Source organism: Miniopterus schreibersii (assembly GCF_964146895.1).
Source record: "Miniopterus schreibersii genome assembly, chromosome: 2".
In the NCBI taxonomy this organism is placed as follows: Eukaryota; Metazoa; Chordata; class Mammalia; order Chiroptera; family Miniopteridae; genus Miniopterus; species Miniopterus schreibersii.
The window spans coordinates 83,078,573-83,094,626 of record NC_138102.1 but is presented as its reverse complement, the minus strand read 5'-3'; the positions used below and the strand labels follow the sequence as shown (position 1 = coordinate 83,094,626).

The 16,054-nt window shown below is 36.1% G+C and overlaps 1 protein-coding gene across 3 annotated transcripts in view; it reads right to left on the bottom strand.

Moving 5' to 3' along the window:
* The window catches only part of SACS (sacsin molecular chaperone), an 82,423-nt gene that overhangs the window by 29,135 nt on the left and 37,234 nt on the right, over nucleotides 1-16,054 (bottom strand). For all 3 annotated transcript variants that reach the window (XM_081129373.1, XM_081129374.1, XM_081129375.1), the window contains 4 exons: nucleotides 10,740-10,827; nucleotides 9,135-9,220; nucleotides 5,866-5,977; nucleotides 79-225 (listed from right to left, as the gene is read on the bottom strand). In XM_081129373.1, coding sequence (XP_080985499.1) covers nucleotides 79-225; nucleotides 5,866-5,977; nucleotides 9,135-9,220; nucleotides 10,740-10,827 — 433 coding nt within the window. The remainder of the gene's footprint in view (nucleotides 1-78; nucleotides 226-5,865; nucleotides 5,978-9,134; nucleotides 9,221-10,739; nucleotides 10,828-16,054) is intronic.

The window sequence follows — 16,054 nt, the reverse complement described above, 5'->3', positions numbered from 1 at the left end:
TTCTGAAGTTGACCAAATAAACGACAAACTACAGGCTAAAATAATTTTCAATATCAAGACTGAAACCAAATACTATACCTGTTATGTGATAGACAGAATTGAACCCAATTCCAAATCTTCCAACCTTCAAAGGGTCGTCCTTCTTCCTACTTCTTGCTATTTCTTGAATACCGTGCCAGTCCTCTGGGGTGAAAACTGCATTGTTGTATACATAGAGAGCTGACCCTGGATGTTAAAATGCACATGCAGGCATTCAGAAAGAAGTACAATAAGGTATTTAGCTCTTTCAAGAACTAACTCCACGTAAAGTTGCTTATTTGATGGGAAGATGTAAAGAAGAGAATGGAATGACTGAATTCTGCAATATAATTCCAATTATCTTCACAATAAAAAAAAACAAAAAACACGCACACACACAAATTAATGGTAAAAATTACCAGCAGAAGGAATACAACACTGTTGGCAAAAAATTCAAAAAGGAAAAATTAGGGTGTCAAGGTACTTAAACACCCAAAATATGGGGCAAACAAAGAAATTAATCATAGTGTACCACTTCATAAAATTTGTTTTTCAATAGCATATTATTATTTTTTTTTTTTTGCAAATGAGATTACCTGTAAATGTACTGGGACTTTCTATCTGAAGAAACCTTGTTAATATATTATTTCAAAAGGTGAATAATCCTTTAATAAGTTTAATAATCTCTTTATAAGTGTTTGTTTTTGGCAGCCTCTGGATGGTTCTATACAAGGCATTACTTATATAATTTTAAAAATCATTAATGTGACAAATTTTAAGTAAGAATGTCAGAAAAATACCACCCTGTCTCTAAAGTAGTTCCTCTAAAAAGTTATAATTCTGTACAAAGTATTTTTGGAACTCTACTTTTTGAGATTTATCTTCAGAATTCTAATATTCTTTGAATATGTCCAACTATAGTAACTCATCATACTTTAAAAATAATGAACATTTTTCTTTGACAATATCACTAAAGTATAACATATATAGTGTGGGAAAAGTAGGCTTACAGTTGTGAGTACACAAAATAGAATTTATTCTTGTATTATTATTTATTAATTACTGTATTATTTTCCATGTGAACAACTGTAAACCTACTTTTGCCCCACCCTGCACATACAATAAAGTACCAAGTTGGAAGTGTACAGCTTGATGAATTCTTACAAAGTGAATAAACCTTTGTAACATCCATCCAAATGAATTAAAGAGAACATTCCAGCACCCCAGAAGCCTCTTCTCATGTGCCTATAAATTGAAGCATAGATATGGGGATATGGGCCATACATACTTTGTTTTACAAAAATGGCATGACTGCTATTTGTAAAATAGTCAAAGTAGGAATATGGAAATAGCCAAGCCTGCTGAGCTTTTTTGAGAAGGACAAATAAAGCACACGGTGGTTAAAGTGGATTCTGGAGCCAGGTAAGTCTGGATATCAGGTCCAGCTCTTCTGTTACCAACTGTATCACTTCAAGCAAAACAAAAGCCATTAAGGCTCAGTTTCCTCATCTGTAAAATAAGGATGAGAACAGCATCTAACCACAAAGTGCTGAGGATCAAATGAGACATATGGATGAGGGACTCAGCACAGTTCCCAGCACAGAGAAGACACCTAAAAAGTCAGATATTATTACTATTATAACACTAGTAGTATAGGATACTGCTAGTCTTTATCATTAACAAAATAAGTATTACAGGAATATTGATAAAATAAATATTTTATTTTGAAACAGCTAACTCCAACTGGTTTAAAAATGGCATTTAGCAAGCAGTGCCTGTTCTTCCTGCTCCAAATATCTATTAAAAATAGCTAAGCCCGGCTGGGCGTGGCTCAGCGGTTAAGTGTCGACCTAGGATCTAGGCGATCAGGGTTCGATTCCCAGTCAGGGCACATGCCCGGGTTGTGGGCTGCAGCCTATCAATGACTCTCTCATCATTGATGTTTCTATCTCACTCTCTCCCTCTCCTTTCCTCTCTCTGAAATCAATAAAGATATATTTAAAAAAAAAATAGCTAAGAAGACATAGAAACAAGGACCAATCACAAAAACTCACAACGCTGAACACCAGGACTGAAAATGGACCTCTTGCCAGAATCTAGAAAAAAGAGCATAACTATACGGTCTACGGAAGGGAATTAGAAATCCAGCAACGAAGCACAGCTGCCAGCCTGACGGAAGACCCACCTTCCTTCCCGCTGTCAACTGGAAAACTTGGCAGCAGAGCCTTTGATGCCTGACTACTGTTATAAAACACTTATTAAATTATAAAATAATAGATGCTTGTTTTTTCAAACGAGAAAGTATTTCCTATGAAAAAGAATTTCCTCCTCACATTCCCACTCTCCATGGTTTTTTGAAGTGTCAAAACTACTGTTCCCCATCCTACATATCAATGCAGCTCCTAGAAAGAAAGAAGGCCTGTAAGTGGAACTTTCCTATTCGCTGGCTGTCAGAGCTCTTCTCACACCCTGCTTCATCAGAATCATGACCAGGCAGTGCACACACACAAGCCCACCTAAGCGAGCAGAGAGCTGGGTGAGAGGCAGGTATGTGCAGCCCTCTTAACTGGTTTCTGCATCTAGTAGGTATAGTCTAGTTATTATTTAAGGTTTGAAATCAAGGTATAATTCTGATCCTACTCTTCCTGGAATGAGGAGAGAAGTTGTATATTTTTGCCTTTGCTCCAATCTACTTGAGTCTCACTGAATCTCTGTCTCTATCCCTGCGATCAATTTTAAATTGCTCCACATCTTTCCTGATCAAAAGGGTGTGCTCTTGGTTCTAAGTGAGATAAAAGAAAAAGAATAAACCCGAGGAAAAAAACAAAAGATTATCTGGGGAGGAAAGGGTTAGCAGCAGGCCTGCAATCTATTTTCTCCTTTTAAATGGGAATACCCCAGCCAAAATCTCCTTGTAAACAATCTGGTGTCAGATCTCTAGGCAAACACACCAACAGTATTTACGAGCAGAAGAAACCTAACCTAGTGGATGCTTTTAGAAGATTGCTTATTGTAAGTAAACCTGGAATTTATAAATTTATGAGGCATAATTTCCAGAAAATATCCCAAGCTATGTAATTATCAGAGAAAAACATGAACATGTTTCATGACTAAAATAGCTCTGTTGTGTATGTGAAGGCCTGCTTGCATCACTTAGAGGTCACTTCTGTTCAACCTAGGCCAAGGTGTGTCCTAACACAGCATGAAAGAACCTAGAAGGAGGTACTAGGAATCCAAGGTGTCTCCATGCTGCCTTCACTTGCGTCTGTCTCTTAAATCACCATTCTTGAAATCCTTAGTGAAGTGTGAAACTGGGTAAGATCTCTTATTTTTCTGCAACTGATTTGACAAGTTGAGTTTTTGTCATGATTATATAAAAAGGTACGAACACAAGTTGGACTAAAGAGTTCTCATTTGCAAAACTAGGTATCAATAAAGGGGAAAAAACTGTAACCCAAGATGACCTCATCAAAGACAACATATATACCTGTACACAAGAGAACAACATTCTTAAACATGCAGGAGCATGCAGGGCCCTCAACAAATATTTGTTAAATAAAGATATCAAAGATCATTTCTACCTACTTTTATATGTCCAAGTTTATTTTAAATTGGCTAATCTGGTATGACTAAAAAGTCTGTCTCTAGCTCTGGTTTGGAGTGCAGTCCCATACACTAAAAGGTTTCAGGTTCAATTCTTGATCAGGGCACACACGTAGATTGTGGGATCAATCTCCAGTAGGGGCATGTACAGGAGTTAACACATCAATGTTTCTCACTTTCTCTCTCTCCCTTTCTCTCTCTAAACATATAGATATCCTAGGGTGAGGATTAAAATAAATAAATAAAAAGCCTATCTCCAAGTACACTTATGCACAAACTCAGTTAAATAACCTTGTTTCACATCTTTTTTAAATGAGGTGAAGTCAAGGCTAGAAGCAAAAAATCATACAATTTAGGTAGTTTTTGAAGCAAATTCTTCTAGGATTTCTTCACTCTCCCCATTATGGTTCTATAGTACACATTAATACTGTCAGTATGAAAGTAGACCTAAAACATTATCATATAAATGATATGATTTATTCCTCAAAATAACTGGGAGGTAAATTTTGTTCTTATTACCATCTTATAGGTGAGCAGACTGAAATTAAGTGAGGTTAAGTAATCTGCTTAATCACACTGAGTAAACATGAGGATCAGAGCTCCACTCTACCTGCTGGTGCTCCATGGAGATATACATGGTAGCCCTGTGTAGGATCAGGATTTAAGACTTCCAGGCGAGGGGAACATACAGCCTACAGGCCATATATGGCCCTCAAAATCATTTGGTCTGGTTCTGTCAAGGCAACCACAGGAGGGACTCGAAATTCAATAAATCTAGGAGCTTTCTTCATAGCTAATTTTTAAGTTGATAATTTTTATGGCCTGCAAATGATGTTCTAAATATCCAAATGTCCCTTGGCAGAAAAAGGATCCTCAACCCTGATTAAGTGAATGTCCCTCATAGCCATACTTGGTATTTTTTAACAATGGTTACATTAAATCATAGAATCTTAGAACCAGAAAACCTTACTGTCTCTATCCTCTCATGACCAATGGAGGTGAGATGACATGCCCAAGATCACAAAGGTGGCAGGAGTTAGAAACAGAATGAAAACCCTCTGATGTATTATGTCTCACCACAACTCTTTATAAAATAAAAAGTGCAACTTTGATATCACAAATTTAAGCTAAGAATAAATATGTTAGCACAAGAAATGCTACATATTTAATGTTTAAATATTTAACAATAATGCTGATTATCCTCCTGAATCATAAAACATCTTTTTAAAAGATATATGACTTACATCTCTTTAAAAATATGTCCAGGAAAGTCTGAATTGATCTTCTCTTTTCTCAATAACTTTCTATATAATATAGAGTCATTCACAATCACCTTATTGAGTTCAAAGCTGCACTGAAAGTCATGAACATTCTTTTTAAAACAACACTTCAAAGAATGTAACTGAGGTATCAGGAACCTATTGGTTATGGTTCTCTTATTGTCTTTTGTTTTCTTTATTCTCTTCTCTCCTTCAAAATTTCTTCCCAACCCACTTCAAAACATTTCAAGGGTATCCTAAAAGCAAAAGTCTCTTCTTTCCAAGTGCAGAGAAGTGTTATATATATGGAAAAGGTACCCTTCTGTCTTGCTACTAATATAAAATACTCACAAGTGACTAAATAGAACAAGAGGCTTATGTACACTTGATCCTTGAACAAGGTGGAGATTAGGGGCACCAATGTCCCCAGTTGAAAATCTGTGTATTACTTTTGACTCCCCCAAAACTTTAATGGTCCCTCAGTATCCACAGAGGACTGGTTCCAAGCCTCCCCGTGGATACCAAAATCTGAAGATGTTCAAGTCCCTTACATGAAAAGGCATAGAGTAATGCACACAGTAGATCCTCTGCATTCACAGATTCTCACCTGTGGATCAAAAAGTATTTCAATCCACAATTGCTTGAACCTGAGGGTGTGAAACCTAGGGATACAGGAGGCCAACTGTGTATTTATTAAAAAGAATCTGCATATAAGTGGACCTGCCCAGTTTAAACCTGTATTGTTTAAGGGTCAACTGTATTTATACTGCTTGTTACTTTTAGTTAAGGATTTTTTTTCTTTGTTCTCTAAAAATACCAACTAGCAGATACCTGTCCACCAAAAGCAGAGAAAAACATCTGAAGTGGAATGAAATACGCCAAGAAGTGAAGTATAAGTGGTAGACTATTCATTAAACATAGTATTGTAAATCACTAAAAATCACCTGTTAGTATATAAAACTTATTCCTAAATATTGATTCTTACCCTGATATTGCGCCATATCTTTTGACCAAAGAGTCTCTGTTCCATATTGAGTTTCATCATACAAAAATTTAACTTCTGTGGCGCCAGCATCTTCTGCATTCTGAATTAATTCCTAATCAAGATATATACCAAAAACAGCATTTCATAATATGGTAATCTACTGCCCATCTTTATATTTACCTATAATAATATTTAAAAAGTAATTACATTTAAGTAAAACCCCCCCACTATTTACATCATTATCTTTAAGATCTAGTGAGGGTGCTACTGAAAGTAATTGTTACATACATTTGAGTATGGTTGAAAAGACCATGAGTCCTTCTTCAATTACACATACCTACAATGTATTGTATTGGTGCCTCTTAGCCTGCAGTACAAATCCTGAGACTATTTACAACTCTGCTTCTTATTTACAACATATCAAAGCCCTCATACAAAAGAAATTACTCCAGTTCCAAAGCTGCACAGACTGTTCTGTCATTCGGGACAAGTACCCACTCTCAAGCAGTTACCAAAGACCTTTATTTATCATTTGCTTACCAAACTTACCTTTCTCTTAGAAAAAAAATTAGTCTATATGTATAATATGCTGCCTTCTTGAGAACTTGAGGTAAAACATGTCTTTCTCCTGTGCTAAGATGAAAGTTTTTTGAAGGTCAACACTGACTTATTTCGTTAAAAAGGTAGTAATAACATTTGGTGGATAAGTGAGTAGATGGGTGAGTGGACAGTCAAAGCTCTGTAATGTAGAAAGGAAAGGACAAACTACAAGATTTACACCCATCAATAGACTCAAAAAAATCCCCAGTCTCAACAACCCCAATCACTTTGGCACACCTACCAAAATCATGTTGGGAGCTCCAAACTCTAAAATAAGAGTCCAACTCCTAGAGTCAACCCCATAATCATCACAACTTGGAACGAACTCCAGAGATATTATCTTTAGTTTATTCTGGACCTTGTCAAAAGCATGGAAAAGTCAACACATAACAATTGCCTAGATGAGCTGTGATTTAAGCCAAACCAAATCAGGTGGTTACATTTCAAATGGGTAGGGCTTTAGAAATACAGTAATTCACCTTGTATTTTTACATTCATAAACCTCTAACTTTGGGGAGAACTATATTTTAACTTTTCTAGCACCTTGGTATCACTAAACCTGGGGTGGAGTGGAGGATTAGGAATGGGTAGGAACTGAAGGGAGCAATGCCAACAGCAAAGCCTTTATCAGTGCAAAACGGTGACAGTGCTCACGAGATGAGATAACTCTAAGACTGAGTAAGGGACTAGCACAGATCTAAAGAGCTAGTTCTGAGATCAGGTAAGGGGTTTAGTTCACTGGGTACACACCAAAAGGTTGGGAAGTCTTACCCAACTGCTGTTCAACCCCAAACATGCCCTTATCTACCTCATAGACTACAAATTCCTCCTGTTTACACAACTGCCTATTTCTCATAGAATTTTTAGACCTATTTCCTACCCTATTTAGTCTAACAGAATCCCTAAAAATTAGTAATCTTATTTACATTAAGATATTATGATATAAAAGATAGAGATAAAAATAAAAAGGGAGCAAAATACAATGTTAACTTACAAAATAAGAGCACTTTAGAGGTTGGGTCTTGGTTTCATTTGGGTATCTGTTTTTGATTTACATGTATTTTAGGGAGCAGAAATGAAGAAAACTGGAGATAAAGTCCCAAGTCCCAGGCTCCAGCTATCAGTTTCAAGTTGAACAAAAAATAGGATGGGATGCTTTTTCTCAGGGGATAGCTTTCAAACAGATTCTGAGAAAAAGAGGCAATAAATGGGCCAATTTGCATATGATCTTGGGCAAGTCATTAAAATATGACCTTTCAGCAAATATCACGAAAGGTATAAATCTAAGCCATTCCTAAGATTCCTATTAAATCTAAAATGGTCAAATTCTACTAAAACATCCAAGGAACAAAGATTATATTCAGCTGGTTTGCATATAAATATCTACCGTAAGCAAAGAGGAAGGACTAAATATCAGCTGCTTGTTAACTATAAGAATGTCTAAAGAGCTCTAAACCACGGTCTTGTTTCCTGATAGGATCTATCACTCACTTTTGAATTGATAATACTCTACTCCTGTTACCACTAATTAAACCTTCAATTTTAAATTTATTCTATTTGCCTCTCTACCCCCATTACAACTCAATAAGCATATTCTTCCCATCTTCACTTACCTAATGTCAATATAAAAATGGTTTGCAAATTAACTGTGAATCATTGATGCCTATTCTGAAAGGACACATTATTATTATTAAAATCACTGAAGATGTACCCTATCTGGTTTGGCTCAGTGGTTAGAGAGTCAGCCCTCGGAATGAAGGGTCCTGGGTTCGATTTTGGCCAAGGGCCCATACCTCAGTTGCAGACTCCATACAAGCCTAGGTGGGGGCGAATGTGGGAGGCAACCAATCGATGTCTCTCTCTCACATCAATGTTTCTCTCTCTTTCTCTCTCCCTTCCACTCTGAAAAGCAATGGAAAAAATACCCTTGGGTGAGGGTTAAAAAAAAAATCACTGAAGATGCAGCAATCCTCATCCAGCACCTATCTGAGGGTGACTATTTTAGACAAGTTAAATAAATCTAATCCTTATTTTCTAAAAATTTTTGCCATCTGAACTAGAAAATATAATGAGGACCAAGAAATTGGTAAGAAACACTAAATAAATTAATGAAAAGGAAAATGCATAATAACTGACCTTTTACAACTAAAGAGGTTTCTTATTAAGCTTAAACATAAAATCTAAACTTTGCAATATCTTCCATAATTGCTTTCTTTTATGGTTCCTTAATTTTTTTATGAGTGTATTCAAACTAAAAGAATACCTCATAAATAGCTTTAAATAACTGAAATAATTATCCTATTAAACCTCCCCAACTGCTAACCTCTAAATCCAGGGGTCAAATGAGCACAGGTCCATGGCCCCTGAACGTGGTTGGTCAGAGGGTAGATTTGTAATGCCATTGCACAATGTTTTACATGCAATTCATAAAATTACATTATAGAATTATACAGCTACAAAAAAGTGTTCCTAGAGCAAAACTGCATGATTACAGCAGCTTAGTGGGTTCCTTTGTTTTTGAATGCACTACAGGTGTGAAGGGTAATAGACATAGCCATTCAAATCTAGACAAAATTCTAAAAAATGTAAACAACAAGACTTCTAAGTAATTTTACTCCATCTCATTTTTATCAAAGTAAATTTATACATGCACACAACACATGCCCTACCTTAAGAATCTGCCCTCCTTCTGGATATCTTCTTAAAATGTCCTTGAGAAAATCAACAAGTGGTGGAGTTGTTTGACCAAATCGACCTAAAATAAAGACCCCATGGCCTATTACCAATGTGTTATTTGGTTCCAAGACATAGTAAAATTCTACAAGTTACAACTTCATGTTTTACTGCAGCTCTCGGGTATGAAACTCTATCTACTAAACAAATTCAGTAGAAAGTAAAGCAGATTCTCCCCTGGCCGGTGTGGTTCAGTTGCTTGGAATATCATCAAGTACACCAAAAGGTTGCGGGGTTGGATTTCTGGTTGCCAACTGATCAATGTTCCTTCTTCCCTTTCCTCCCCTTCCTCCCCTTCCTCCCTTTCCTCCCCTTCTTTCTTTCTCTTTCTTTCTCTCTTTCTCTCTTTCTTTCTTTCTCTTTTTCCTTTCTCTCTCTTTCTTTCTTCTTTCTTTCTTTCTTTCTTTCTTTCTTTCTTTCTTTCTTTCTTTCTTTCTTTCTTTCTTTCTTTCTTTCTTTTTCTTTCTTTTCTTTCTCCTTCCTTCCTTCCCTCCCTCCCTCCCTCCCTCCCTCCCTCCCTCCCTCCCTCCCTTCTCCCTCCCCGAATCCCTTTCCCTTTCTCTCTCTCTCTCTCCCTCTCTCTCCCCACCCCCTAAAAAATCAATGAAAACATATCTTTGGGTGAGGATTTTTTTTAAAAAGTAAAGCAGATTCAATTTATCAAATCTCAAGATTTTTCATTAGCTACAAATTTAGTTTTAAAAATATGTTCATCAAAAATATACTAAATGTCACAAAAGATTATTAAACCAAAAATGAAGAGCAAGGGGGGGAGGGGTTGATATTTTCCAGATCTGAAATAAATAAATGGTTCTTTGCTGCAAAAAATTATAAGCCAGAGATAATAATGCCGATCATGATGCTCTTGCTGACCAGACATTTCGAGCCAGAACTCGCCTGTGTGGCCAGCTACTTTGGTCAGCAAGGTGTTTAAAATTACTTAAATTAATGTAAGGGCAGACACAAGTTATCTCATGACCAGTCAGCTACATTCGGACACGGAAACACGTATATACTCGTGACCAGTCAACAAGGTGTTTTCATATTCTCAAACTCCACAGATGTTCTGATTGTTCTGAAATTCAGCACAATCACTGTCTCGATGGCTGTCCAGTCAAATACCAGTTAAGCCCTTCCAAACTAGAGATTCTTAAAACTGACTGATCAGGTTACCTTCAGATAGGTGACAGGAAAGTATAGGGAGATTGGAGAGAAGGAAAGTAATTTCTCAGATGCACAGAACAAAAAAAATCTGTATATACATAAAAAAAAGAAATCCGTGCTTAAGAAACAAAATCATCACTATAAATTTATTTGCATCATTTTTGCACAACTATGCACCAAGACCAAACCTCAGCTGCTCCACAGACTATTATATCCCACACACTTTCATAACTCACAAGCTCCATCTGCGTGTGCTTTCCTCTGGCCCTGATATCCCCTTATCACATCCCAATGTTATATACTTTCATTTCACTTTTAAAACATAATCTTTATTCAACTAAAAATGGCATAATCTCCTGGTAAAGTCAATGTTATACCTCCCCCTTTTAAGCCTTTTGATTGAAGGTTTACAAAAAGATGACAATTTTTAGAAGACAGATCTCCAATCTTGATGCAGTCAGGTATCTGAAAAAATAAATAAATAAAATGTATGAAAAGCAATATAGTTCCTGATATTGTAAATTCAAAACTTTACCATAAATTTTTTTCACTTAAGATATAATGCTTGTTAACTGTCCTTATCTAGACTTAAGTTGCTCTGGAAAAGTGAATGTTTCAAAGGATAGAAATTTTAGTCAAAATTTGGTTTAAAAATTTTAAATATTTTTCCTTAAATAATTTCAAATATATAAAGATACACACATTTCTGCTTTAAAATAATTTAAATTTTTTATGATGAATTAGGATCATCAACATAAAGTCATTCTTTTGATCAGCATTTCCAAAGTGTATTGCTCTATGAGATGTAAACACAGAAGACCAAAAAAAAAAAAAAAAGTTTTAAATTAATTGGAATAAGTTGGAGTTTAGGGCATTTAACATATTAATGTGTACTGTAACTTTCTTAGAAAGGATTATGCTAAGCAGTATTTCACAAATTTAGCAGTGATTTTTTTTTTTTTTTCCATTTATTTTCAAGAGCACCTTATAGGATAGTGTTCCTAGAAATAGTTTGGAAAACACTGCTATAGATGTTGCTACAATAAAGATGTGATGTAAAAGGAAGGAGCAAATAAGGACTCCAACTTCTGAGGCTGCTTTAGTCTACAACTTCCCTGAAATTGGCTTTCCTGAAAAACGCCTTGATATTCATTTTCCTTTTGGTGTTTGTTCCGTTTCTCTAAGGGCAGGGTACAATATATGTAATCATGAGCCACGGGAGCAGTGTAATAGAGTGCCTTTTTTCGAAAATAAGGTAAATAATCCAAAGCCAGATCAACCTTGTCCTCTTAAGTGTTGCTATGGAGTGACTCCTTACAGATCAGCAGTCTGCAAAACATTACTGAAAAGCTTGCCTGAAAAACCACCTTCATACCTTGTTTCTTTGACAGGGTGTGAAGGACATCATTTATGATGTCAAAAATTCAGTATTTCCAATTGTCTACTACTCATTTCACACTGATATCTTCCAGGATTCCTAGAGCTTAACCTATCAAAAGATGACATCACTAGCTTTCCTTCCATCACTTATCACTCATCTTTTACTCTGTATCTCAATTATTAGTAGCACCTTCTATCTCGTCACTTTAACTGGAAAGCTGGGGAAAAAGTCCTCCCTCTCTCCAAACCCCACGTCAAATTAATTACTCTCTGGGTCCCAGCATGTCCCTCCCCAGCTTTTCTCATAGCTCACTTGTTCTCTACTTCCAATTGTTCAGACTCTCCACATCTCTTGGATTTTTATAACAATCCCATCCAGTCTCCTTACTTTCTGTACATCATCTTCATTTTAGTCTCCATTTCTAATATACATATCTGAATATGTTACAATTCCCAGTTTATGAAGCACTTTCTATACATATTCTCACTGAATCTTAAAGCAAGCCTGTAAAAACTCCTTGCACAGGAAATATGGATAAGAATAAACATAGCAGTACTGTTTTAACAACAAAAATTTAGAAACAACCCAAATCCTATGACATATAGATACAATGGAATATGACACAACAATAAGAACTGAATTAAGGAAACTGCACATAAATTTGGGTGAGTATTCATAACATAATATTGAGTGTACAAAGCTAATTCCAGGTTACTACATAATGAATAATACACTTCTTATAAAGTTAATAAATAACTAAAAATAAATAGTATATTATCTAGGTTATATATTTAGGCTATACACACACACGGACACATACATACACACATATACACAAACATAAGTATGCATATATATACACACACACACATACACACATGATAAAACTATTACAACTACAAAAAAGGTAAAAGAATAATAAACACAAAGGGGTAAGAAACGAGACACAGGAATAAAGGCTGGGGAAGAGAAGCACAGAGGTAAATATAAATTATCAATAGTGCTCTAATTCTCCAGTTGGATGATGTCATTATGGTTATTCATTCTATTGTAAGTTAAATACCTACTAAAAGGGAGCCATGTAAAAGCCAAGGATTACTAGACCAATTCAGTATAGCCAAGGCACACTTAAAGGAAGGCAGAAAGGGAGAAAAGAAGAAAAACTATAATGCACGAAGAAGTTTCTAGGTCTTAAAGAAGACTTGAAAAGGAAGAAGACATAGTAGAACCACATTAGTAAAAACAGATGCAACTGGCTATGTAAGTCTGACAATGAATGCTTTTGGCAGATTGTTATCAGTGATCTATTTACAGGGAAGTGATTCTCCCAAAGAGAAAGCAAGAAGCACAGATAATCTCAGCAGTTCGGTCTGCTTTCTCCTCCTGAGCATGTCAAGATTTGGGGATTTTGCTTGGGCCTCATTCTTTCCTGGACCTTAAATCACTCCAACCAAGCAAAAAGTAACATTGGTCCTATTTACCTCCAGAGGTGATGAAACCTTAAAAGTTGTCCATTTCAGTCTTTATATTTTGTTTTTAAAACAGAGTGATTAAAAAATGATTTGAACATCTGGATTTCTGTCCATGCCAGCTTCAGCTCCCTTAAAAAACCTCAGAGATGTTCATTTTCATTTACTGTCAAATAATAACTTCAAATTATTATGAAAACAATACAATCAATATTAATTGCAATCTGGACCTCCTAACACTTCGTCCTTTGTTCAGGTGTCGAGAACATAAGAAGGTTTTCAAGATTCAAGAGTGGACAGGGAGGGCATTTTTGATCAATTAAGACAAGAAAGTGAAGTAATACTTCAAACCTGGCCTGAGGCTCAAACACATTTGGTACGGATCAGAAAAATGCATTGCTATAATGAATAGCTTCAGTCTCTTCATGGGACAGGAGGTAAAGAACTTACAAATGCCACTTATAGGCCAGGAAAAGCAAAAAAGAAACAAGTAGAAAGAGGATGGTAGGTGATCCAGAGAGACAGAGGACTAAGTACCTACTGCTATGTCCAATACTAACCAAAACCAGTGACTGACAAGGAGTTGTCAACAGTTTTTTTTTCTGGACTACCCTAAAATACTTAGAATTTTTGCCAATAATTCAAATCTAAAGGTTATAAGCAGCATTAAATAGGAAAATAAAACTACTTCTGTGAAAGATGTGCTTACATAAAGGTGACCTTTAATGGCACATGTTAGCATAACTAAGTTCACCGCTTCAGTACAAATCACAAGCCTGTCTCCTCTGAGTCAGGAAAGAATTGTGCCCTCTGCTTGTTTTATGGGGGAGTGCCATCCTTGACTTTCAAGTTCATTTTTAATGGTTTAAGCTCTTCTCTGTTTTAAAGAACTTTACATTTAACTTCTTTATTTATTGACACCTTGACAGATTCTCTGTGATGTGGAATAGTAAAAAAGTCCATAGACTTTGGAATCAGAAAGATCTGAGTTCCAATTCTGATTTGACACTTCTCTCTGAATTTTGGCTTTACAAATTTGCAAAATGGAGTAGTAGTAACTAACTCATGAGGTTGTTTTCAGTAGTAAATAAGATGATATATAAACAAAATACCTAGAACAGTGTGTGGAACACAGTTAGTTGCTCAATAAACGTAAATAATATTCCCAATGCATTTACAAAGTATAGAAGGAAAAATGTGCTGAAAAAGTTACTTCCCAAAATTATATCTCCAGCCCTGACATCTATCCTTGAGCTTCAGACCCACATGTGCCTGTTGAATATCACTCTCTAGTCTAGACTTTTACATAGCAGAGACCTTATTGGTTAAAATTCGTTTATCCCATTCCCATTAGAAAGAGGAAAACAGATTCTAACATGGTAATTAATTTGGCTTCTGTTACCCACTGGCAGTACTGGAAGTAGAATCCATCTAGGTCAACTACCTCTTTGTGCATTTGCCTAGATGTTTCTTTTGTGTCCTGCCGTCAGCTGAATCATATACAAAAGCAAACTGGTTACCACCTTTCCTCCAAAATTAGATCCCCTCTGTACTTGTTTATCTCTGCTAACTGAACCATTATTTTCCTGATCTCACTCAAGGCTTCTGAACATCCAAGGCTTCTAAAGCCTTCTGCCTTATTCTACATGTTGTCCCATTTGGTACCAAAATGCCATAATTTTGTATTTTTCAAAGTCTCCCGTACATCCTTTCCTTTCAGTGTTACCTGTACAATCATAGTCTAGAACCTCACTACTTCATTAGCGTAACTTTCCTAACTAGGCCCCCTCCAATGACCACCCACTCCATCTGAAACCTCTACACACCACTGGCACATTACCATCCTATCCCGACACTTTGCAGACACCTCAAATACATTTCTAATGGCAAGAATCAGTCACAACTGAGCCTTTGGGTATAATCATATCTAGGGGACAAGTGGACAAAGCAGAACCAGAGGAGTAACCAAAGGAGTGGGTATAGAACCAGGAGAGTATACACGGGACAGTTAAAAGATAGGAGTAGGTGCAGAAAAAGAGGTAAGAATGGTGAGCTTTGCTCATCAATTCTGTCCAAAGTCCTCGCGTCACTGTCTGCATGCCACCTAACACCTTGGGGAACTGGTAAAGAGGACTGATCCATGGAGGAACATAGAACAGATTAACAGGAAATCTGGGTCTAAGTGGGCAAGGGACCAGAGAGTGGACCCAGGTACACAGAAGGTCAAGATTTAAGTCACAGGTACCAAGTACTTCACAATACTGTACCAGATAGTAAGGAAATCTAATACTAAAAATGTCATTCTGTATGGCTCAAGTATTCCCTGTGTATCTATTCAACTCTTTGTTGTCTCCTTTAAATCCTGGAAATGATTTTTTATCATAGAAAAAGTAAAGATATTTATTAGCAATATTTTCAGCAATATGTCTCCATGTACTCCTCCCTTAAGTAGTTTCACCAATCTTAAAAGATACGTATGACAATATGAAATACTCTATTTTCCAAAGTTTTGATCTGCTAAGTCATTCATTTACACCTTAAAAGTTTTAATATAAATGTACTCCTCAAACTAATAGCTTCTACATTAAAGTATGTCTGAAGGTCCTTTCAGCCAAAATTTCTGATTCAAAACTGGGGGAAAACTTCTAAGACTTAAAAAGGTTAAGATATTTATCAACGTTAAATGTATAATAGTTAGAAAAATGAGTAATGATTAAGTCACTTCGATGATGATGTCTCTAAACACGGAAATAAGCAAAAATCTCTGGCTATAATGCACATCACAAAAGTACCTTAATTTCAGGAAGTGCAGATTCAGACAAAATGGGGTAAGGGGCCTGCA